Source organism: Quercus lobata, chromosome 12 (assembly GCF_001633185.2).
Source record: "Quercus lobata isolate SW786 chromosome 12, ValleyOak3.0 Primary Assembly, whole genome shotgun sequence".
Taxonomy (NCBI): domain Eukaryota; kingdom Viridiplantae; phylum Streptophyta; class Magnoliopsida; order Fagales; family Fagaceae; genus Quercus; species Quercus lobata.
Window position 1 is genome coordinate 25,637,204 of NC_044915.1, and position 24,278 is coordinate 25,661,481.

The following is a 24,278-nucleotide window of genomic DNA, read 5'->3' on the forward strand; positions in this document are numbered from 1 at the left end:
ACCATTTTTTCCTTTAAAAATGGTTGGCTCTTATTGGCCAACTTCAACTGCTAGCTCTCATCTAAGTGAGCCTCCCAATGGTTTGAAACAACTAAAAAGGGGGAGCCAATAGGAGTTTAGTCAAGCATTTACAAAATTATGTAAAAAACAACCAAACTCTTCCCTAAACAAAAGTAACCCAAGCCAAAACACCAAATTAGTATCTTGGGGGATAAAAGCCTCTTCTACTACTTAAAAACCAGTCAATAGCAACACCCCAAACTCTATATAAAACTCTCTCTTCAACTCATAAATGAACCAACCACGTTTTACCCATATACCTGAAACTTCAAAGTAAAAGTCCATTCAACCAGTCAACAATCTTACAATTTCGAAGTTTAGGGGTGGAAATATGGGTACAAGGGAACCTTCTCTCTCTTTCTCACAACCTCTCTCAATTTTCTCTTCTCGCTCACTGTGGGTCGAAGTTTCAGACCTGTTGAACCACGTTTTCCCCACAAAGCTGAAACTTTATAGTAAAAGTTCATTTAGTCAGTTAACATTCTCAAAATTCTAAGGCCAACGGGTGGAAATATGGGTACAGGGGAACCTTTCCTCTCTTCCTCACAACCTCTCTCAATTTCCTCTTCTCGCTGACTATGGGTCAAAGTTTTGGACCTATTGTGTTTACGTACTTTTCGAAATTTTCTTGTACTTTTGTCATGGCATTTTGATTTCTCCCTTGTTAAAGCACCATTAGCCTTTGTTTTATGTATATTGTGAATTTTGAGCTTGATTCTCCACAAATAAAAACTTTTAGGCCGTTCTCGCATTTTCGGCCCTTGTCACAAAAACATCCCCAACACCTACCAAGGCCAAATCTTGAATTGCAGTTCATCGATCTACAACTTGTTGCCCACCCGCACCGTCACCACCCTCAACGATCTCGCTACCCTTTTTGGATTTTTTTCAGCCTTTTTTTTTTATTGCAAATAATATTTGTTTTTGGGGGTGATGGATCGGTGGCTGGGATGGGTTTTTTCAGATTATGTGATGAGTTTGTTGTGAGTTTCAACGATGGCTGAGGTGAGTTTTTTTAGATTGTATGATGGATTTGTTGTGGGTTTCAATGGTGGATCGATGGTGGGTTTGTTGATTATGATTTTTTCAAGTTAATTGGTTATGTGGTGGTTGGTGGTGGTTGATGGTGGCTGGGTTTATAGTGGTAAGTGGTGGCTAGGTTTATGGTGATGACTGTGGTAGCTAAGCTTATGAAAATAGGTTTTAACATTCAAAACCAAACATAAAAAAAAAAAAAATATATATATATATATATATGTATATTTCTAACTAATTTTTCACAACACAGACAAACAATTAAATATATTTTACACTCGGAAAATATTTTACATATTGCCAAACGCAGCCTTATTGGCAAGTCTAAATAAAAATTAAGAAAAAATTATAGATAATTTAAAAAAAAAAAAAAAAACTATGTAAAATATTCACAATAAAATTTCCAATAGGTATAAAATAAATTTTGATGGAGCTATTTTTGAAGAAGAGAACTGTGCTAGCTTGGGGGTGATAATTAAGAATGATGCTAGCTTGATTATGGCTTCACTATCTCAGTAGGCTCCTCTATCATTCACAGTGATTGAGGTTAAGACTTTGGCAGCACGACAAGAACCAGAATGAGGTTATTTTAGAAGGTGATTATGAGATTCTCATAAAAATCCTTGAAGAGCTGCATCAGATCTTTAGCTCAGTATGGTCAGAATGTGATGCATCAAATCCTCATAAAAATCCTTTAAGGTCTCTCTGCCCTCATTCATGAAGTTGCTCGAAGCCAGCTGCTTAATGGCATATCAATTTGCAGGGACTGCCCAATAATTACCCATCTTTTCTCTGCCGATGACCGCCTCTTCTTTTGCAAAGCAAATGCTCAGGAATGTATGAAACTCATTGACATCCCTGAGAACTATGAAGCAGCCTTTGAACATAAAATCAACACTGACAGATCATCAGTGTTCTTTAGCCCCAACACCCCCCCCCCCCCAAGAAACCAAGGGGGAGATCCTGAGTATCCAAGGACCAATGCAAGATTCACAACATAAAAAATATTTTAAGCCTCCCCTAAATCATTGGGAAGTCAAAAACTGCAATGTTTGCTTAGATTAAAGAGAAAGTGGGGAAAAAGTTGGCGAGTTGGAAAGAGATACTTCTGTCCGTCAAGGGTAGAGAAATCCTCATTAAAGCGGTAGCCCAAGCCGTACCCACACACACCATAAACTACTTCCAATTACCTAAAAGTCTCTGTGATGATCTTTAGGGGATGATGCGAAACTTCTGGTTGGGGACAAAGAAAACAGGAATAAAAAATAGCTTAGGTGAGTTGGAAAAATATGTGTAAATCTAAGCTCAATGAGGGCATGGGCTTCCACAATCTCCAAGCCTTCAACCTTGCTATGCTTGCAAAACAAAGTTGGAAAATTCTCTAAAATCCAGATTCGCTTATTGCCTAGGTATACAAAGTTAGATACCTCCCTTTTGATGATGTGCTAAACTCAAAGAAGGGTAGTAATCCTTCTTATACCTGGAGAAGCATCCACAACAGTTTAGAGGTAATAAGAAAGGGTACCAGATGGAGGGTAGGAAATGGTTGAAGAATCCATATATGGGAAGATGAGTGGCTCACCACTTCGATTACTTATAAAGTGATTTCTACCCCTAAAGACCTTGGAGACTTTCCAATGGTCTCATCCCTTATCGATGAGGACACAAAATGGTGGAAAGTGAATACTATTCAGGCTTTATTCCTCCCTTTTGAAGCAAACTCAATCCTAAAAATTCCCTTGAGCTACAATATGTCAAACAACAAACTAATATGTGTGGAAAATAAAAGGGGTTCCTTCACAGTAAAAAACGCTTACTACATTGCTGCTAAGATTGTTAACTCTAGTTAGGAGGGAGAAAGCTTAAATAGGTATTCAAGGTCCCAACTCCGGAAAATGATGTGGCGACTAAAGATACCAACAAAAATTGGTATTTTTGCTTGGCAGACATGCATGAATGCTCCCCTCACAATGCAAAATATAAAACTCAAAGGTGTGAACATTGCTGATTTTTGCCCTCCTTGTGAAAAAGTTCTTGAAAACCTCCCTCATGCCTTACTTCACTATGAGCATGCAAAACAAACCTGGGCTTGTTGGCATAACTACCCTGTGAACTTGTCTTTGGAAGCTTAGGATATCCTAGACATCACCCTCAACTTGCTAGATAAAGGTATTGCTCATGACTTAGAACTATTCTTTATTGTAGCTTGGACTGTTTGGTGGAACTGTAACCAAGCTACTCATGATGACTTGGGTTCTCCTCCTATTCAGACTTGGGAAATAGCAAATAGAACTTCGTTGGACTATAAAGATGTAATCTCAACTTCCCTCCCAATACAGCCCTCATCTATCTCTACTTGGAAAGCCCCCCCCCCCCCTTCTCCCCTCATGGTTTTTTCAAAATCAATGTTAATGGGGCTGCTTTAAATGACAACAGAAATTCTAGCATTGGGGTGATTATTAGAGACAACCATAGATCACCCTTAGCAGCTATGAGTAAGATTTTGCCTATGCCCTATTTAACAGAGGTTACCGAAGCCCTTGCATTACAACAAGGAGTTCGACTTGCTTCAGAAATGAACTTATCTCAAACCATCTTTGAATCCGATGTCCTTTCCCTTGTCTAAGCTCTGAAATTTGGTAAGGATGGGGCAAATTAGGACATATTCTCCAAGAAATTAGAATTACCAAGAACTCCTTCGGCTTATGTTCCTTTCACCACTTGGAAGGGGAAGGCAACAGGGTAGCTCATGAATTGGCCAAAGTAGCTAAATCTTTTGGGATTTCTCAAATCTGGAAATGAGTCTCTCCTTTTCTTCTGCAGCAATTTATGATATATGATTTGTCATGTAATTTTGTACTTTAGCTACTTTCTATTTTTTTTTTTTTTTTAGGGGAACTTTCTCTTTGTTGTACTCCAATTTCAGTTGGAATATATCTATTCCTAGTTTCACCATCAAAAAAGAAAAAGAAAAAGTGATGGATATCCATTACCTTGCCTCAGGTTTTATAGCTTTAAAATTCTCTCATATCCATATGCATTGTAATTTCGTGGTGCACTTACTTGCAAGGAAAGCAATTATTTCCTTTCTTTGTTAGTTTGGATGGAAGATATACCACTAGACGTTCACTTAGTGTTATAGGTTGATTTGAACAATCTCTATTAATGATGCATTGAAGTTCTTCTTTAAAAAAAATAATAAAAAAAATCTTTGCCAAGTAAATGCTAATTTAGCTTGTTTTCCTCACATAATTAGCATCATACTCACCTAAACAACCGATTATATTTGGGAAAAAAATTTATATGTTTTGAGTAATATATATTAATTGAAGCCTTTTTAGTATCTTGAAAAATTTGTTGGGTCCATCACTTAAATAGTTAATTATTTTGTTAAGTAAATTAAAATAATTAATAGTTGAGCCTAAAACACTAATAAGTTTTCGTTATAGGCAGAAATTGAACACCGGATTTCTTATTTAACTACGAGAGACTTTACCAATCAAGGTAATTGGAACCCACACGTCTCAATAGGTTGATGGTCGAGAGATAGTCTTTTTTTATTTATTATTTACTTATTTAGGAAATAGTCTTAATTATCTTAGCCATTCACATGAGACTTTTTCTTAATAAAATTTTTTATAATAAATTTTTTTGAGAAGAATATTTTTGATAATGTTTGTTGTACTTGTACACGTATATACACACAAATTTAAGAGGTGTTTGGTATATGTACTTAAAAATTGAAGATTGTTGTTTGAAAACATGTACCAAACACCCTCTTAAAAATAGAATGGTCAAAACATGTTATTATAATTTTAAAATCGTGAAATCCTGCCTTAATAACACCATCTCACTCTCTCTCTCTCTCTAAAAAAAAAAAAAAAAAAAAAAAAAAAAAAAAAAAAAAACACCATCTCACAATTTATAATTATATCACGATTTTAGGGCTTTTTATTTTTCCATAGACATGACAAATGATATTTGTAGGGTCATGTTTTTCAGCTTAGGCCCAAGATGCATAGGACCTTAGACCAGTGAGCTCGGTACAATGAATTTGTAGAGAGTGGGTCAAAGAGCTAGGTTTTAGTGTATGGACAATGGTTAACACGATGTTCTTCATGATCAAACTGAGATGGACTGAGTTTACCAGAGAGGATTGGTCCTCAGCACGGTTCGATGAGCTTTTTCTGGTGCCTGGTGTGTTAGGGGGGTTTCAGCCCTCGCTTTCTGTCTCCCTCCCTTTCCTTTTTATAGTAGTTTCCTTTTTCCTGAATGAGGTTCCTAGGGTAGGTACTTATCCCATCAGTTCTTTCCTCTAGTTGTTGGGAGTGGTTGTAAAGGCAGAAAAGTATGGCTATGTCAGGCACAAGGCATTGAATGCAATAATGACAGCCTTTCCCTCAGACATTTCTATTTTATTCTTTGTCATTTTCTACTTTAATACTTGTCTTGTTCCATGGTATGATTTGGAGTGTCACTACCAGTAGCAGGTTGCCCCCTTTGCCATCGGCTATATTCATGCTGAGGAGGGTTCTTCCCATGATCGAGGAGGAGTTTTTCCTTGGATTGGACCCTTGGTCCAACGTAGACATTGACATAAACCTCCTGGTCTTTTATCCCCCACAATATTAAAAGTAGAAAAATCAAACATTAAGGTGTTATTTGATAGGGTGGTTTAAGCAATATTTTTCAATTTTTAAATAATATTACATATATTTTCACGCATTTTTCACATATGTGTCAAAAATACAACGTTAACAGTCCAAAAGCCCTTAACATTTTGTTTGGGCAAGTGATAAGTGTGTACAGTATAACATTAGCACACTCCAAAACCCTCAACCCAAAACCCTCACAGCCCACACCGACCTCTCTGCTCTATCTTTTCTCTCTCTCTCTCTCTCTCTCTCACACACACACACACACAGAAAGCCAAATATGTCGAGGAAATAAGAATCAATAGTGGCGATGATTCAACTGCATAGGAGCTCGCTGTTGATGAACACTGCCACTGTCTCTTCCTCCATATTCTCTAAACCTTCAACTCCTTCATTTCTTCGCCTCAACTCATTCATGTCTAAGGTTACCCATTCTTCACTTCACTCCCTTTTCAATTACATTTCTCTTTGGTTACCCACAAACTGTAAATAAGAAAATTAGCAATATATATACTTATGTTGCTATGTTTTTTTTTTTTTTTGGTTTAGTTGTTGAAAGATTTTAAGAAAGGAAAAGTAAGTAGAATTTAAATTCATTGCCCATTTTATAAAAATGGGTCCTTTTATTTTTGAGTGAAAAGAAGAAAATATATAAAAAAAAAAAAAATTGGGAAAAAAAAAACGTATATTATTGTTTTGAAATTTTAACTAGTTTTGTCTAGTTCTGTTATTGTCTTTTGAAAAGTTTTAAAGTATTCAGAAAACCATTTACAGGTGCTATTGTTTTTGTTGTTTGAACCTTCATTCTCTAAGTTTTATCAAGCGGTGTTTCTTTATTATTATATCCTGTTATTCTTGTAGTTGATTGAATTGTGTACACGCGCATTCTGTAGGTTTTGTTTAGTTGATGAATGAAGTGTAGAAGATGTGTGATATACGAAAGTACTGTTGAACTCACAGTTTCAATTGTTTTTGTTGAGAATTAAATTAGCAGAGTACATTGGGTTGAGCATATTTTTCTTGGAAATGAAAGGCTGCTATTGTTTCCATGCTTAAATTTATGCATAGGTTTTCAGTGATTTTTATGCATAAATGTTATGCTATTATGTCTATCTGTATTTGATGTGGCGAATATTAATATTAGTGTGTTGCATTGGTGCCACAGTTGCAGTATAGGGGACTTCAGCAGACCCCAAGAACACATTTACCATGTTCTTCATTTGGCATCAGTAATGGCAATGGATACAGAAAATGTTCTCAACTTAAGTGTAGTAAAGTCAAGGTATCTTGCATGATCTCAACCAACCATGGAAAGGGCGGAAAGGATTTCCATATTTTCAGAAGCCATGTTGGTTGTTCTCGGTTTGGTTTCACAGTTCCATCCCACTTAAGACTTGGGCTCCTTAATTTTATGGCACCTTTGGATACTTCAATCTATGGACCTCTAATTAGTGGTTTTAGGAGTTTTAATAATTGTGGAAGTTTTGCTCGGAGGTTTTCTTCTAAAGATGCGAGAGTAACAAGTATACGTGAAAATACTGGCGTTACGGGAAAAAAGGGTGGTGGGAATACCTTCCAGACGTTCAGTCAGCATCAGAAGAGGGCAAATGCGTTGGCCGCTCACAGCAGAAAGACAACTGCAAATTCTAATATCTCAGCCTCTAAAGACATTGACACGGTGACTTCTACTGAATTGCTAGTTGGAGATGGGAAAGGGGATGTGGAACTGTCATCAAAGGTTTCAACTTCCCGTGTTAACAATGATAATCAAAACTCTGAAATTGACAGACAACGGAAGCAGCCGTCGAGAAACAAGAAAAACAAGGTACGGAAATCTGCTGCAAATGCTTCAGACAAAGCTGTTGTAGCAAAAGGACCTAAAGTGAAGAGTTCTGGTGTGAGCAAAAAAAGCCAGAATTCTACACAGGCTTTAGAGGTTAGCAATTAACTAATTTGTAGTAGCATCAAAATTAAGTCCTTTATTTCATTGCAATATTTTAACTAACACTTCAGTTCTTCAGAAGAATTCAGTTGGGAGCACAGCTGTGGAAGTGCTTGATAGTTCTACTTCAAGAGAACTCCAGACTAAGAAGAAAAATGGTAAATCTAGTAAAAGCGGGAAATCTGTCAAAGCAGCTAATGAGTCACCACAGAAACCGAATCCACAACAGATAGACAAAGTTAAGCATCTCGGACAAAGACCACTGAAACAGCTATATCCCCCGGATGGGAAATCTGTTGTGGTGGTGGAGTCTATTACAAAGGCTAAGGTTATTCAGGGCTACCTTGGTGATATGTATGAAGTCTTGCCTAGCTATGGTCATGTAAGAGACTTGGCTGCAAGATCAGGATCTGTGAGGCCTGATGATGACTTTAGTATGGTGTGGGAGGTTCCATCACCTGCCTGGACTCATTTGAAGAGCATCAAGGTTGCAGTAAGTGGGTATGGTTTCTTATCCTCTTCAATCATTTTAAACTAACCTAGAGCAAAGCCATAAGACTATAAAAGTGCACTGGAATATTATCTATTTGCATGCCTATCAACTTAATAATCAATAGTTTAATTCTGAGTTGAGAGGCGTTTTTGGTGGTCATTTTCATAATCATTGCTGATGCTGATTTATTATGTTAATAATTGGAGCTTTGTTATTTAGTCGTTTTCATTATTAATTTTTTCCCTCAGTGTTGTTTTTCTGTTTCTAAATTTTCTTATTCTTGTTGCCTTGTTCCTCAGAGCAGAAAATCTTATCCTTGCATCAGATCCTGACCGAGAAGGAGAGGCTATTGCATGGCATATCGTTGAGATGTTGCAGCAACAGGATGCTTTACGTGAAGATCTTAGCATAGCAAGGGTTGTCTTTCATGAAATAACTGAAACATCCATTAAAAGTGCTCTCCAAACTCCAAGAGAAATTGATGCAAACTTGGTTCATGCTTATCTTGCACGTCGTGCTCTCGATTATTTGATTGGATTTAATATTTCGCCGTTATTATGGAGGAAACTACCTGGTTGCCAGTCAGCTGGGCGGGTTCAATCTGCTGCACTTTCTCTTATATGTGACAGGGAAATGGAAATTGATGAATTTAAACCTCAGGAGTATTGGAGTGTTGAGGTGAAGATGAACATAAATAGACCGGGTTCTTCACTGAAAGAATGTTTTTTTCAAGCACAGTTGACCCATTATGATTCCCAAAAGTTAAATCAGTATTCGATCAGCTCTGATACGGAGGCAAAGAATATTGAACAGAAGATTAGTTCAGAAAATTTTCAAGTGGTCAGCTCTAAAAAAAGCAAAATGCGGAAAAACCCTCCTACACCATATATAACATCAACACTTCAGCAGGATGCAGCAAACAAATTACATTTTTCTGCATATTATACAATGAAGGTTTGGAAGAATTCATGTCTTTGTTGCGTTTCCATATTTCATATTCATAACTTTTCTTTAATGTTATGTTTTTCAAATTCTAATAATTGAATTTATAATTATTTGCTTTATTTGTCACTTATAACTTTATATTATGAATACAATCTAATTTCTTTATAATAAAATCATAAAGAAAAATATATTAATAAAATATTGCATTCATATGTTGTAGATTGGGTTAAAGTGATCTAGCTGAGACTTATACATTCATTGAAGTATACATTAATGTGTAACAACTAAATTGATGGTTAATTCCTGATTTCATAATTGAATCTTACATACTAGTTATAGCAACCCAGAAGAATGCTTTGATAAAGTTTCGTTTAAAATGCTGTCTCAAAAGCAATGTGCTAGTTGAAGAACAAGATCAGCAGTGGATTCTTACTTCCACCATTTTATATTACTTATGTAGGAATGAAGATGCTCTTGGCTCAAGGCTTGACATACTTTGTTCTATTCCACTAAAAAAACCTTATTTTAGGAGAAATTATTGGCAAAGTATTAGGTTTAGGGGAAAAATGGGGTAAAGTATAAGTAAAATTTAAATCCCCCTCCCCAACTATTGAATTATCCCAAAAAAAAAAAAAAAATTGATACTTATAAAAAAAATGAGGTCAGTTTTGCTTGAGCATTGACATTTGCTGCTGACATGTAACAGTATTTTATGAGACAAGATATGTTCTTGAGCCTTTGACTTACATTGTGTGTGTGAATGCAGGTTGCACAGAAACTTTATGAGGGGGTGCAATTATCTGATGGTAAGGCAGCTGGTCTGATAACATACATGAGAACAGATGGACTACATGTAGGTATCACGTTCGCTGCATGAGTATTTTCAATGTAGCAGCTTGTTGCATAATGTAGTGTTTTGTAATCTCCCAGTCCCAGTGCCTAATGGTGGCTGAATTCAGAATTCTTTGTTAATTTTGAATTTCTTCTTTATTCAAAGTATCTGTAGCTGCATTCCAATATCTTTTGTGACAGGTCATTTTTTCTTCTCTATATATATATTTTTAATTTATTAAATTATATATGTAAGTTAGCTTTTGGCCCTGTACCATGAGTCATAAGTAAGTTTTAATTTTGCTGGTATTGTTATAACCTCTTCGTAAGGACTTGTAGATTGTTACTTTGGTTTTGACTTATGGATTGTTGCTATTGAGGCAAATTTCCTGGCAAAATGCATCAAGGACAGGAAAATGTTTTAGAGGCCCTGTGTATGCAGCTTGATTTGTTGTTGGATGGTGCTTGTGGTGCATTTTCTTTTTCTTCAAATATCTGTTTGTTCTTTTTAAAGACTCTCTTTCTTTTAGTACCTTTTTTTTCATCTTTCCTTTCTATAATAGAAATAGTTTTTGAAAATTGTAACTCTACTGATGGTAGTGTGTGGTTGTAAAATTGGATATTCTAGGTGGGAGTCTACTTGAACCTACTTAAGAAAATGTATACAAAACAATTGAATTAAATTTAGTAGTGGCAATGTTCCTCAAAAAAAATAAAAAATAAAAAATTTAGTAGTGGCAATAACTAATTGTTCTAAAATTAAATTGCAAAATCATATACTTCTTACTGGCAGTAGAGAAAGTATTGCCACTGCAAGTAGTGATTTGGGTATGAAAATTGGTTAATGTATACAAAACAATTGATTCAAAATTAAATTTGGCAGTGGCAATAACTAATTGTTCTAAAATTAAATTGCAAAATCATTTACTTCTTACTGGTAATAGAGAAAGTATTGCCACTGCAAGTAGTAATTTGGGTATGAAAATTGGTTAATGTATATTGCCTGCTTTACCTTAGGACCCTCATTGATTCTAAATGCTCTTAATAGTTTTATAGAATATTTTAATTGATGTCAATATCTTCATTATGTTTGTTGATGTGACATACTACACCATTTCTTCTGGACATGTCTGCATGAGCTCAGTAGAGTTCCATGTTGGCTAACATTATTAAACTCTGTTGTAAAGATGATCCTTTTACAATGTATAGTGAAACACATTTCCTTTTTTATCTCAGATGTCCGATGAAGCTGTCCAAGAGATTCGCTCTATGGTCATTGAAAGGTGACATATATAGTTATCCACACTTGCATCTTTCTTTCTTTTTGTTTCTTTTCATTTTTTCTTTGTAGTTTATATATTCTGCATTTGCTTGTTGATGTATGTATTTGTGCATGTATTTGTTAAATTATGGTTATTGTCTTGTTTTGGAATTTTGTATTGTGTACAACATATGTTTTCCACGTTCTAGAACTGGTGGCGGATGCTTGCTATTATTGGAAGGGCTTGTTTGTTTACGATAATTGAAAGGACATGCTTGTTGATTATCATACATGATCTGATGATGGCGTTGTAGTTAAATGTTGCTTTTTTGTTGAGGAAAAATAAATTGTTACCTATCCAAAAAAAAAAAAAAAATGTTGCGAAAAGAATTATAATTTCAGTTTTATCAAGATGCAAAGATGTCATTACCTTAATATTTACTTGAATTGCTCCCCACCCTTTTCCTCTTATACTGCTATTTGTGCTAAAATTGCATTTCCTTATGCAATGATATCTCTTGTGTTTCCTTGTCATTTAACATAAAAAACATACTTTGTGCAGGTATGGACAAGGGTTTGCATCAGGGAATTCACGCAAATATTTTAAGAAGGTGAAGAATGCTCAAGAGGCCCATGAAGCAATTAGACCCACTGATATTCGGAGGTTACCATGTAAATAAATATATTTTCAGGCTTTATGGAACTTTATCTGGTTGGTTTTTAATTTGAGTTTGTAGTCTATTAACTAGAGAAATTTCTCTCTTTGGCTTTCAGCAACGCTCATTGGAGTGCTTGATGAAGATTCCATGAAGCTATACACTCTTATTTGGTCTCGGACAGTGGCATGCCAAATGGAACCTGCTATCATAGAGCAGGTGAGAATGTAAATTTTTTCTCTCATTCAAAGTGAGTTAAGCCATATTTTCTTTGACAAATCACTAGAGAAATTGCATTACGTCCTACTGGACTTATTTGTTCTCAATTAAGGGTTGTTTCTCCTTGGTATTTGTCATGCAATTACAATCATCTGTTTCCTAACTTTTTTTTAATCAAACAGATACAACTTGATGTTGGAAATGCTGACAAGTCCCTTGTTTTCCGATCTGCATGCTCAAGAGTTAATTTTCTTGGATATCAGTCAGTTTTTAAGGTGCACTCATTACTCCCATCTTGCAATGGCAATATTCCTGCAAAGCTGTAAATGTGTCTTTAGTAGAACTGTATGTGTGGCAGTTGCCCATTAGTGGGTCATAATTCATCTACTTGCCAGTCTTGTATTGCTCTGTGTGTGAGCTCAGTGGGTATTGAAGCAAGGACCTTGCTCTCCACCCCATTCTTTATGGAAGGAGGAATTTCCATTTGAACTAGGGCTCTTTGGCATGTATATTCTGAAATTAATATTGTTTTAGTTATGATGAAGTGATGAATAACTTCAAGAAGAAGAAGCGACAGAAGGACGGAATGAGGAATCCTTCAAAATGAACAGAAATAGTTATTAAGTTTGCAGTTCTTGTTTGTGCAGCTGTTCTTATGATGCACTATTGAATGTTGCATGAATTGTTTGAAGTAATATCCTTTTACAATTTCATGTTTCCTAGTAGGTCAACTCAAGATGAATTATATTTTAGAATTGATATTTATTTCTGCATAATTTGGGCTACTGGAAGCAAATGAATACTACGTATATACATGTGTGCACAAGGATCTGCAAATGCTTGTAGACATGGTATTTCATATAACTGTGTAATTCATATGATTGGAAATGCTTGACTAATTCAAAATGATAGTGCTCATCATTCTTCAGTTGTAAGTTTAAATTTTGGCTATTGTGCCGATGGTTTCTTTTCCACTAGTATTTTTGATATCCACTATTCCACTTCAATCCCTACTTTCACATGTTGGAGCGTATAAACGTTTCATCAGTTTTCAGTAGTTAATTCTGATTAGAAATTATAGTTGAAGTTGTTTAAGAAGAAGTTGATAGTAACTTTATATTGTCATTATTTCTATCTCTTAGCTTGCATTTCTTCTTATTATTATATTTTATTTACTTTTTTTTTCTTTGCTATGGAAGTTCAATCACCTTATCTGTCTTTTTTCATTTGACTTGCGTGTGATTTATATGATGCTTTATTGTACCTTGTCACAAGTTTATTTGTGAGATTTTCCTTTTTGTCTGCTCTTTAATTTTCTAGGACGTGGAAGCTGTAGCAGTCCGAAGTAAAGAAAATGTCGAGAATGATCAAGATGAGGCGTTTGGTATTCTTAATTCATTGAAGGTAGTGGATCTCATATATATATATATATCGTTTATATATATATATATATATATATCGTTGGGCCATGAGGCATGAGGGCAATATTACTTGACCATGTTTTTGTATCAAAATCTCTCTTGAATTTATACTGATGATGGTAATTTTTTATACCTGTTCCCTGAATTGTGCCTTTATTAACTTAGTGCATTTTGTAGCTAGAAGATCGATTATATCTTGATGAAGTGGAACTCAAGCAGCACTATACCAAGCCTCCACCACGCTACTCTGAGGGATTCTTGGTACATTATCATCACCGTTCTTTATATTAGTAGTATTTTAGAACAATCTCTCTCTCTCTCTCTATATATCTATGTGTGTGTGTGTGTGATCCTATTTCCGTACAAATGTAACATTCCATCTTGTCATGCACAAAAAGAAATTTCACAAAATTGAAATTCCCATAAAAAGGTGTTTGTATCTGAAGGTTGAATATTAATAATTTCTTTATGTAAAAGTATTTAATAACAACCATTGAAATTGCTTATGTTTTGGTATGTATGCAGGGCAATATCAATATATTATGCACTGAAAGTAAGTTTTAAAAAATTAGGCTAGAATACAAATTACACCTTTAAGTTTACTGAATTATCTTTTTTGTCAATTTAGACTTCCATCCGTAAACTTGGTTAACTATTAAAAAATATTTTTGATCAATTTTTTCATTTTATTTTTGGTAAAAATAAAATTTACACCTTTTTAAGTCAGGTGTTTAGTCATTACTTTTTTTTTAATACTAACATGTAATTTTATTACCTTTTTACCAGTAAATTTCTTTTATTTTAAATAGTTAATGGAGTTTATGGATGGAAGGACTAATGTTGGCAACAAACATAAACTTTAAGGACTAAAATGTAACTTGGTGGACAAAAATGACAATTCAGCAAGCTCAATAGGTGTAGTTTGTGTTTTAGCGAAAAAATTACCATGTGTTAGATATTGGTATTGATATATCATACTATTGTTTTCCATGTATGCACGTTTTCTTGGAATGCTAAAAGTTCTTTTTTCCTTTATTTGATCTATCTACCCATAGTCTTCTAAATATAGTTTTATGGGTTTCTCTTTCTATCTTATTGCGTTCTGATCCTGTTCCACTTCCACTTTATCTGAGCTGCTTGTAAAATGTCATGTAATTTCTTTCATGTTTTTAATTCCAATCTCTGGTTGCTTCAGACTGGGGATCCTTTAAACTTGTTTATAACTTTAATGAGTGTAGTTTGAGCACAACTTTAGAGCCCTCTTCCTTTATGAGCCGAGTGTGAGCACTATTAGATCAGCTTGAAAAGTTCTACTTCCAATTATTTTTGATGATTTGACTCGTTTGTGTATTCAGAAAGAACATGGTAAAATATTGAGGAAACCAATTTTACTAACCTGCATTATTTGTAACCTCTTTTCTACACAATGATGCCAATTCACTTTCTTTTGCATCAGCCTTTCTATACTTGTTAAATTGGTTATTATTATTATTTCTTTAAAACTTGAAAACCAATTTCATGAGTGTTCGACAACAAGACTGGTGTATTTGGCAAACATATGGGATCATCTGCGCCTTAATGGCTTGTATGACAGTGGAGCTGAGTTTGAATTGAAGCTGGATGGCTTATCTCAGCTCAAACCAGGCTTGAATAAAGTTACCTTCCAGCTAATCCAATCTCAAACAACCTAGTGCCTGCCTTGGTTTGGGTCATATTTTTAGCCTTTATGCAAACTCAAATTTGGAAACAGTGACAGTCTTGCCTATGTAATCAGTCTATTTGTATGTAATTTGAAATATTTGAAAGACATGTAATTAATTATTAACTTTTGTGATAGACCTATTATTGGTCCTGCTGACTCCTAAAGGGTGTAGTTGTTACCACATGTGATGATTTAGTTGCTTCAGTGGCCTCACGTATACACAATTGTTTATGTGTTTCCAAGTGCCAAGGTTGGAGGGAGGGAGGCAGGCTTGAAATTGCTTTTGAACTTCTGTTATTTGTTGGCTTTCTCTTTTGCTCTCTAACCTTTGAAATCTTAAAATTTATAGGTTAAGAAGTTAGAGGAGCTTGGGATTGGAAGACCTTCCACATATGCAAGCACACTGAAAGTTTTACAGGTATAAGTGTCAAATTGGATAGCATTTGTATATATTCTTGGGATTGATGTATCATGTACCTTTGTTGTAATTGTTTCTTTGGGTTTTAGTGGGTGGCGCTCCTTTTGGAGGGCCTCTTGCTTTTGTATTTTCTTCTTTTCCATTTATTATTATTAATGAATAATAAATGTTAAATTACCGATTCTTCCAAAAGTTTAACCCATTGGGATATGGTAAATTTAATCATTTAACCACATACTTCTAACACTTCCCCTCACGTGTAAGCTTAGACTCCTTAATAAGTGAGGCCCAACATGTGGGATTTTAAATGGACGGTAGAGTGGAGGAGATAGGGATTGAACTTAGGATCTCTTACTTTGATACCATGTTAAAATTTTGGGAGAATCGGTAATTTAACAATAGAAATTATATTAAAAGAGAAGGAACCCTTAGCCTACAAGAAATATATTAAGAGAGCAATAAATCAAGAGAAAGAACAACTATCAATAAAAGCTAACAAGGAAGAAGATGCCTCGATGGGTGGGTAACATAGCCATCCACTCGTGTAAACCCGGAGAATGAATAACTTCAACTCCCATAATAACGTCTCTAAATTTTCAAATGCTCTTTAGTTGGGTTCCTTCCAAACCATCCACATAAGACACAAAGGGACTGCACATCTCCAATACCTTGTCTTGTGAATCACCCTTTCCAGCAAGCCAACACATAAATGAATCTTTTCTTTTCCATTCTTCACTAAATTATCTATTCTAATAAATTTATATTTTTAGAGGCAAATTATTGAGTTTATTGGATGACACAATATGCCAATGTATATACGATTACTTGGAGGCTTTCTTAGATTTTTTCCTATAAAAAAAATATTACTTGGAGCTTATTTTAAATAAGTAAAAAAAAATTTGTTCGCACAAGGAGATGGTTCAAATACACATGATGTGTATCAAGCCACTCTTGAAGATGTACAATCTCAAATTCAAAAATTAAAAAAAGTCTAAAAAAGTTGATGAGGGGATATTACCCTAGGCAATTAACCAGTCGTGTAAGGATCTCAAAAAGGACTGTTTGATAACATGATTAGGACATTCAAAACCATCAAAGTTTCTTTAGGTCTTTTCTCGCTAAATTGTCCACAATACATACAAAGGAACAATCATCCTGATTTGTTAACTCCTTTGGCGATGAAAGCTTCCTGGATAACAATCCAACATAAATCATGGTCTTTTGCATAACCCAGGATACCCCAAATAAAGCAAACACAAATGACCAAAATATCTCTTGCCATTGAGATATTTAATGATTTTAATATCCAAGTCAGGGAACCTTTATTTGCTCCACTTTTCCCTTCCTCACCAATTTGTGAGTGAAAGGATCATCTGCAATTATAACATTAGTAGTTCTTGCAAAATGTAGGTCGGAGTCATCACATCACATCACGTAATAAATAATTTCAAATATTTATTGCGCTCTGCTTTAACCAGTGATTCTTTGTAAGATAGCGCAAATTGACTCATTATTTAGTTCAAAACAAAAAAGGATTAATTTAAATATCATCCATTAGACATGCTTTGTTGACATTGAGTCATAATCTTTGATAAATATGCATCTGTTGTCTGCAATTTTTTGGAAAAATTAACTAAATTTATTAGTAATTTTCCCCCCTTTCTTTTTGGGATGTTGAGTTGTGATCTTATTTCTGATTCATCTGTGGTATCAGGATAGAAACTATGTGACAACAAAAAGCCGTGTCTTGTATCCAGAATTTCGTGGCCGCATGGTATGTTCTGGCCTTGTCACTGAAGACTTTCCCATTGTCTATTTTCTGATTCTCTTGACCACCTTTTCTATTATCCAATTTTGTTTGATTATATCTAATCTAGGTGTCAGCATTTCTTTGTCACCATTTTTCTGAGGTCACAGACTACAGTTTCACTGCTGATATGGAGAGTGAGGTAATTTTTTTCATTGTTTTGTTACATATTCTGTTTTTCATTACCTTTTGTGATTTAATTTTGGCTGATGTTGCCACGTGAATTTTTAAACACACTAGCCTCCTTTACGAAGTGATCTTATGTTCATGTGATCGTTAATTATTTGATATACTTGTCTAATCCTGCGTCATGTAGATTGATTCAAGATTGGATACTTGTCAGCTGTGATGCAATTTTTTTCTAAAATTAATTTCTTCACTTTTGCTTTAGCTTGATAATGTATCTGCTGGATTGACTGAATGGAAAGGCCTTCTTAGAGATTATTGGACACGATTCAGCTCATATTGTGACCGTGCTAATAGTGTCCATATTCATCAGGTATGGTTGCTTTCTTTGGAGTAGGCTCTGATTGTGCTGTTCAGAGATGATAGCATAAGTTTGCATAATGTTCAGGAATTTTCAACTACTATAGTTGTATGATATTTGCAGGTGGAGAAAATGTTGGAGAAAAAATTTGGGGATTTCTTGTTTGATTCTCTCCCTGATAAAAGTAGGACCTGTCCCAGGTATGTATATGCTTCTGTTTCTACTCTGGAAATGGAAATTGAAATGTGCAGTAATTAAACGGTGAGGTGACCTCTATCTGAACTGGGTAATATTATATTGCTGTTGTTTTAGGTAGTACAACTCACACGCTTATACAGTTGTGAACTCGCATTCCACCCTTTGTTTATGGGGGAGGAGATGTCATTTGGTCTAGAGACCATTGGGTTTATTGTTATTAACGTTTCCCTTAAGGAATGTTTGTATAGGACTTTGATGCTTAATTTTAAAGGAAAACGATATTTTGCTTTCTCATTTTCCCCTTTTATCGGATTATACAATCCATTTGCTTTGATTATTTCCTCACATTTCACATTTCAGTGTCAAACCTTGACAATGTATTTCTAATTTATTGAGCTTAATGTCAAAATTTTGTACATTCCAATTTTCTCTTAAGAGAGTTGTGATAGTAGTTGATATTTCTAGATATGCACACACACACAAAGTTTTAAACTTCCTATTTTATCCCTGAAGAAGTTTTTGGTACCTTTAGATTAAAATGTTCTCATTCTACACCTGGGAAGCAAAATATCTTGGTTAACTGGATGTTCATATCTATCTGACCCATAAAGTTACATGTGTTGAATTTGAATTTAAGCACTCAATCTATAGCCAGATTGATACTTGGTGAATATAACAAGCATGTAGCAGATATCAAAACAAGTGATGAGCTTGGCAAATTTTGCGTCCCCCAAATTCTAAATGATTTAGTACTAGCACGTTTTGCCACAGTGTAACACTTGGAAAATGTTTCCATGTTGATGTTATAATTCATAAAATATGATTTCATAATTTCTTGTTCTCGTGGATAGTTTTGGTTATTCTGGTCTTTAACATGATGCTGTAATAGTTATTTAATGATCTACTTACAGATATGTATTATTTGATATCTTCACCAATTATAACCTTAATATAATCATTGTTTTGATTTGTTTCAGTTGTATGGAAGGAAATTTGATTTTCAAAGTAAGTAGGTTTGGTGCTGGCTATTTTATAGGTTGTGATCAACACCCAAGATGCAAGTAAGTCCTTAACAGCATGAGAATAGCTTCATTTCATTGCGTGTTATATGCATAGAATAGAGGTGCTGCTTGATATATGTTCTCAACTGAAATCCATACTCTTCAGCCAGGGAAAAAAAAAACTGAAATCGATACTGGCCATAGTGTTTTGTAGTGATTGCAAAAAGGTCCTTATTATCATGCATTTGGTTACTGTGAATAGGTATATTGCCAAGACGTTATATGGTGATGATGATCAAGAGGTTCCTCCTCAAAACAATAATGTTGAGGAGCCAAAACTGCTGGGTACTAACCCAGTTTCCAGCGAAAAGGTTTGCATTAAATTTTGGTCTTAATATTTTTTTTGTTTTTGTTTTTTGTTTGTTTTTTTTTTTTTTCCGAATGTGATCACTGGATCTTTCATATTGTTTTGCTTCATTGTTGTATTACTTGTATAAATTGACAATTAATTGTTCTCTTTTTTCAGATTCTTTTGAAGAGTGGTCCTTATGGATTTTATGTTCAGCATGGTGAAGACAGGAAGGGATTCGTACCTAAAAGAGCCTCTGTTTCGCATGTATGTAAATTCTTCTTTTGTTGACATTTTGGAACCAAAAATCCTGGGTTTTTGCAAATATTTGTTGTTGTGGATCCTAAAGATGTTATCTTTGTATCTTTCATGTTTCAAGCAAACATCATCATTCCTTTTGGTTCTATCAATAGGCACGCACAATGCTTGTTTTTCTGTCTTTGCCTTATCTTGTCATCTAGATTCTCTAGATTCTCTTATATGCATACATTGTTCAGCACCAACTTAATTAAATGGTCTTCTTATAAAAAATTTATTATATGGTCTCAGATATGGTAATTGAATATTCATGTTCCTTTAGAAATAGCTGTGTCTATATATATAGTATGTATGTTTGTGTGTGTAATATGTGTATGTACCTAGCTCCAACATGCACTTCACTTGCTGTCTTTGCCCAATTTTGTCACTAGATTCTCTTATATGGATATTATTAGCACCCAACTTTAATTAATTAGTCTTCATATAAAATATAAAATAAAAATTATATGGTCTCAGATATGGCAAAACTGAATATTCATGTTCCTTTTGAAATAGTTGCATGTGTGGGGGTGCGTGCACGTGTATGCTTCTTTCTCCAGCATCTGCTTCAGTGACCTTGCTGTCTTGCTGATTTTGTCATTAGATTCTCTTATATAGATATATTGTTCAGCACCCAACTTTAATTAATTAAATGGTCTTCTTATAAATAAAAAAAATTAAATGGTCTCAGATATGGCAGAACTGATTCTTCATGGTCCTTTTTGCAATAGCTATTTTTGGTATGTATGTTTGTATATCACTGCACTGATCTAACCAATACCAATTCATTTGTCCCTTTTCTTTCCCTAGTTTTTGCTGTGTCAATGCACTTAATGACATACTTTTAACTGGATTTTATAAACTATCATACTAAAACAGGCTAAATTTATTCTTTTCAGATAAAGAATGTGGACTCTATTACCCTTGAAGATGCTCTTGAGTTGCTGCGCTACCCTATTACATTGGTATGCATGTCATTTTCTGAAATGAGTTTTGTTTCATTTTTACTTATTACTGAACTCATTCATTTTAACTTCTTAGGGAAACCATCCAAAGGATGGCCAACCGGTGATCTTAAAGCTTACAAAACCTGGATTGAAAATTAGACATCGACGCACAAATGCTACAGTCCCCAAGGTACATGACTATTTGTTGACAATTGTGCTGTTAAATGACAGTCATTCAGAATTATCCACCCAAAAAAAAAAAAAAAAAACTTAGTTGCTCCTTGGCAATTTCTGTCTCTATGTAGTTCAAAGCATTGTTGCTGGTTCATGTTGTAGTTATTGGTGACAACATAGGACGTATGAGCACTTTATATATGGAAAACGTGAAAGTGGGATTTAGCATGCAAAAGATAATACCCTACCTAAGAATATGTCAAGGCATGCAGCAAACGTGGTTAAGATGACAAAAAAGGTTTACATATTGGATCTGGAGAATTTATATATCAGATGGTTAAGAGCTTGACAAATTTAGCAAAATTTTGGTTTCTTAATTTACAGTTGGCCATTATGTTGTGAACTGGGATAAGTTACTGAATATAAAAGATGGTCAATTGGAGATGACTAATCTCTTGAATTTGAGAGAGGAAATAGACATTTTTGGTTAATTTTCTGCTTAATTCTTATTAATCCATTCACGTACATAAATAGTCAAGGATGGGATTACCTCATCAACAAATCCTAAAATACAGAAACTAATCCTATCCTAAAACATAGGGATCAATTTGAATACAAGCAAATAATAGTACTAATCTACTATTACCTTATTCAGATAAAGATCTATCACTAAGCCTAAATTTAAATATTTCTAATTCAAATAACAATTTATCGAGCACATTATCTTGGTTCATAACACATTATATATAGAATCTATTTTCATTTAGCTTACAATTACACCACTTTATCTGGCTGTCTACATGCCCTAGAAACCAGTCAGATCAAAACAATAGGGGCACCCCCCATTCCCCCTTTCTCCTCCCCCTATGCCCCCCGCACTGCTTGGTTGGGAACATAGATCCTTTTAATGTAGGGCAAAGTTATGTGGATGGGAAAAGCAGAAGCACCATATAGACTAACTGGATAGATAGATAGTGGGATCTAGCTAGAAAGCCTTTTGTTGTACTGGATAATACATGCATAACATACATAGATGAAATTAATATTGAGATGGACTTGTTGGTGCATGATAATTTGAGGGATTAAATTTAAAAATTTAGAGAGGTTGTAGCATAGAAACCCCTTTTTTTGTGCTACGAAGTATGAAGTATGAATTAAATGATATATTGGGCATATTGTGCTGAGGAATAATAGATGGACTGGGAGTTTGGAAGGCAATCAGAGTAAGGTGGGATCATTTTCTAGATTTTGTTGGATGGATTGGGATGACACTACAGTTAGATTTTGGCATGATACGTGGTGTGCCCAAAGTAATCTATCATCTTTATTTCTTGAGACATTCCAGCTAGCTGCAATGCAAATAAAGATGCCATGGTGTTTTAATTACATGGAAGTTATCGGTGGGGTGCAGTAAGATTGGAATTGGAGGATTTTTATTGTGAGTTGGTGTTGTATTTACAAACAGATATTCATGTTGATCATTTGCTACTTCATTGTCCAATTGCCATGGAGCTAACGGGATATTGTATTTGTAGTATTTGGAGTTAAATGGGTTATGTTCAATATTGGCAATGAAGATGCAACTCTTTCAGAAATAGAGTATGGAATATAGTTACATATTATTTGATGGGGCAAAATGTGGAGAGGAGTAGGAGGAGCAAGAGCTATCTATCAAGAACATTAAATCCTAATTTGTTGGGTCTGTCTTGTATTGGATGGGAGTAGACCTTCAAATTTGTACAATTACATAGATTGGTTGTACTCTTGGTAAGAACTTTTGGGTATATAGCCAGTATACTCTGTTCTCTATGTATCTTTATACATTATGTTATTAATATAATTGCCTTAACATAGGAAAAGAAGGTATCTGAACAATATATATGCAAAATTTGCAATGTCAGCATAATATTGTGGTGGTGTTACAAACATGGTCAAATTGCAAACAATCTTTAATAGCGAGTGAAGTTTTCATGGCAATCTAGTTTTGTCAATTCCGCTTAATGTTTTGTTGATATAGCAAATCAAGATTGTTAAAAGGGTTGTTGCATTTATCAGCTCAATTTATCTTTGGTTATCCCTTCCCCCCCCCCCCCCCCTCTCTCTCTCTCTATTTCTCACTGATTGCACCAACTCTGAGTAACCTGAGACAGGACCATAACGTATTTAACTTGCCTGACCAAAAAGGTAAAAGTGTACTGTGTCTTCTGTTTATATATTTGCTTGCTTATGATGAGTTGAAAACCAAAAAACTTTAGGACAATGCTTCTAAAGTATGTGTGAGCTTGCTATAGTTCCTTTTTCCTCATGTTCTCCATTAATGTATTTTTTGCAACCCCTTGGCTCTATTAACTTCAATTGATGATCCATGTAAGGCTTACAGTATTTAATATAAAGGACTGTGTTCTGAAATATGTGCAGAATCTGAAGCCAGAAGACATTACCATTGAGAAAGCATTGGAGCTCTTGTCAGGTGACAATGTAAGCCGAAGTGGCCGACCTAAGAACAAACCAAAGCTTGAAGAAGCTTTTTAGGCCATCTAGCCTTGGTAAATAGAAGAAATGTGCAAGTTCTTGGATGATTCAGAGTACTTTTTATGAATACTTTAGGTTGGCAATTGGTAACTTACCCCATCACAACAAGAAATTTGTTTCTTTATGGTAAGTTACACATGCATTTGGTGAATTTTATACCTACAACCTCATTGAATTTTATACCTACAACATCATTTTCTCCCTATTTTTATGGGAGAAGAAACTGTCATTTGAGCTAAAGCTCATTGGCCAAAACAAGAACTGACCAAAGAAGTGCATAAACTTCCGGCATATGGAGATTCTTTCGCACTGCAAGAAGAGTGTATCAGAGTTGTGACAGTAGTCAATTTTATTGTAAGATTATGCCATTTATTGTAGATTCGTTCTGGTGCCATTTCTCAGTAAAGTAAGGCCAATAGAATTTTTGCATCTATTAAAAATGTAATTGTACAAGTTTACTTTTATAATTATAAAAACCATAAGCCCCACTTGATGTTCTTTTCTATGGACACCGAACTTGAACAAAAATTCTTATGATTTATCATAATTAGTCGGAATTGCAGGGTTTTATTTTTATTTTTAACAGTACATTGAAGTACTTATCAAAAGGGATTAAAAAAAAGTGTATATATTCAATTTTATTATTATATGTCAATTTATAGAGATGATCGAGAATATAGATAGCATTTATTTAGAATTGTTTCGAGTATGTATTATTGCTGGATGGCAAAATATTAGCATGATTGTAATCACCTACATATAAATAATATCAACTAAATTTAGATTTACACTTTTCAAGTTTGAATTAATTGTCATTTTCATTTCTAAAGTTTAATTATTGTCAAAAT

At 34.5% G+C, this 24,278-nt stretch overlaps 1 protein-coding gene across 1 annotated transcript; it reads left to right on the plus strand.

Annotated features, from left to right (window-relative positions):
• The first annotated feature begins 5,892 nt into the window (after positions 1 to 5,892).
• Positions 5,893 to 23,685, plus strand: LOC115971491 (DNA topoisomerase 1). The gene is made up of 22 exons (XM_031091445.1): positions 5,893 to 6,174; positions 6,916 to 7,686; positions 7,772 to 8,193; positions 8,485 to 9,139; positions 9,897 to 9,983; positions 11,198 to 11,244; positions 11,785 to 11,894; positions 11,997 to 12,097; positions 12,280 to 12,372; positions 13,418 to 13,501; positions 13,696 to 13,779; positions 15,570 to 15,638; positions 17,353 to 17,412; positions 17,516 to 17,587; positions 17,837 to 17,944; positions 18,056 to 18,132; positions 19,108 to 19,191; positions 19,394 to 19,502; positions 19,658 to 19,747; positions 20,677 to 20,742; positions 20,819 to 20,914; positions 23,317 to 23,685. Exons 1-22 carry the CDS (start codon positions 6,061 to 6,063, stop codon positions 23,428 to 23,430), a joined length of 3,513 nt encoding a protein of 1,170 aa, XP_030947305.1. The 5' UTR covers positions 5,893 to 6,060; the 3' UTR covers positions 23,431 to 23,685.
• The last annotated feature ends 593 nt before the right edge of the window (positions 23,686 to 24,278 follow it).

What these genes read in the sequence shown, in the direction of transcription:
- LOC115971491 (XM_031091445.1), top strand. Translation starts at nt 6,061, where the DNA reads ATGATTCAACTGCATAGGAGCTCGCTGTTGATGAACACTGCCACTGTC. An exon ending in CTGCATATTATACAATGAAG is followed by an intron (nt 9,140 to 9,896) that starts GTTTGGAAGAAT and finishes GTGTGAATGCAG; the next exon opens with GTTGCACAGAAACTTTATGA. An exon ending in AAAGAGCCTCTGTTTCGCAT is followed by an intron (nt 19,748 to 20,676) that starts GTATGTAAATTC and finishes TATTCTTTTCAG; the next exon opens with ATAAAGAATGTGGACTCTAT.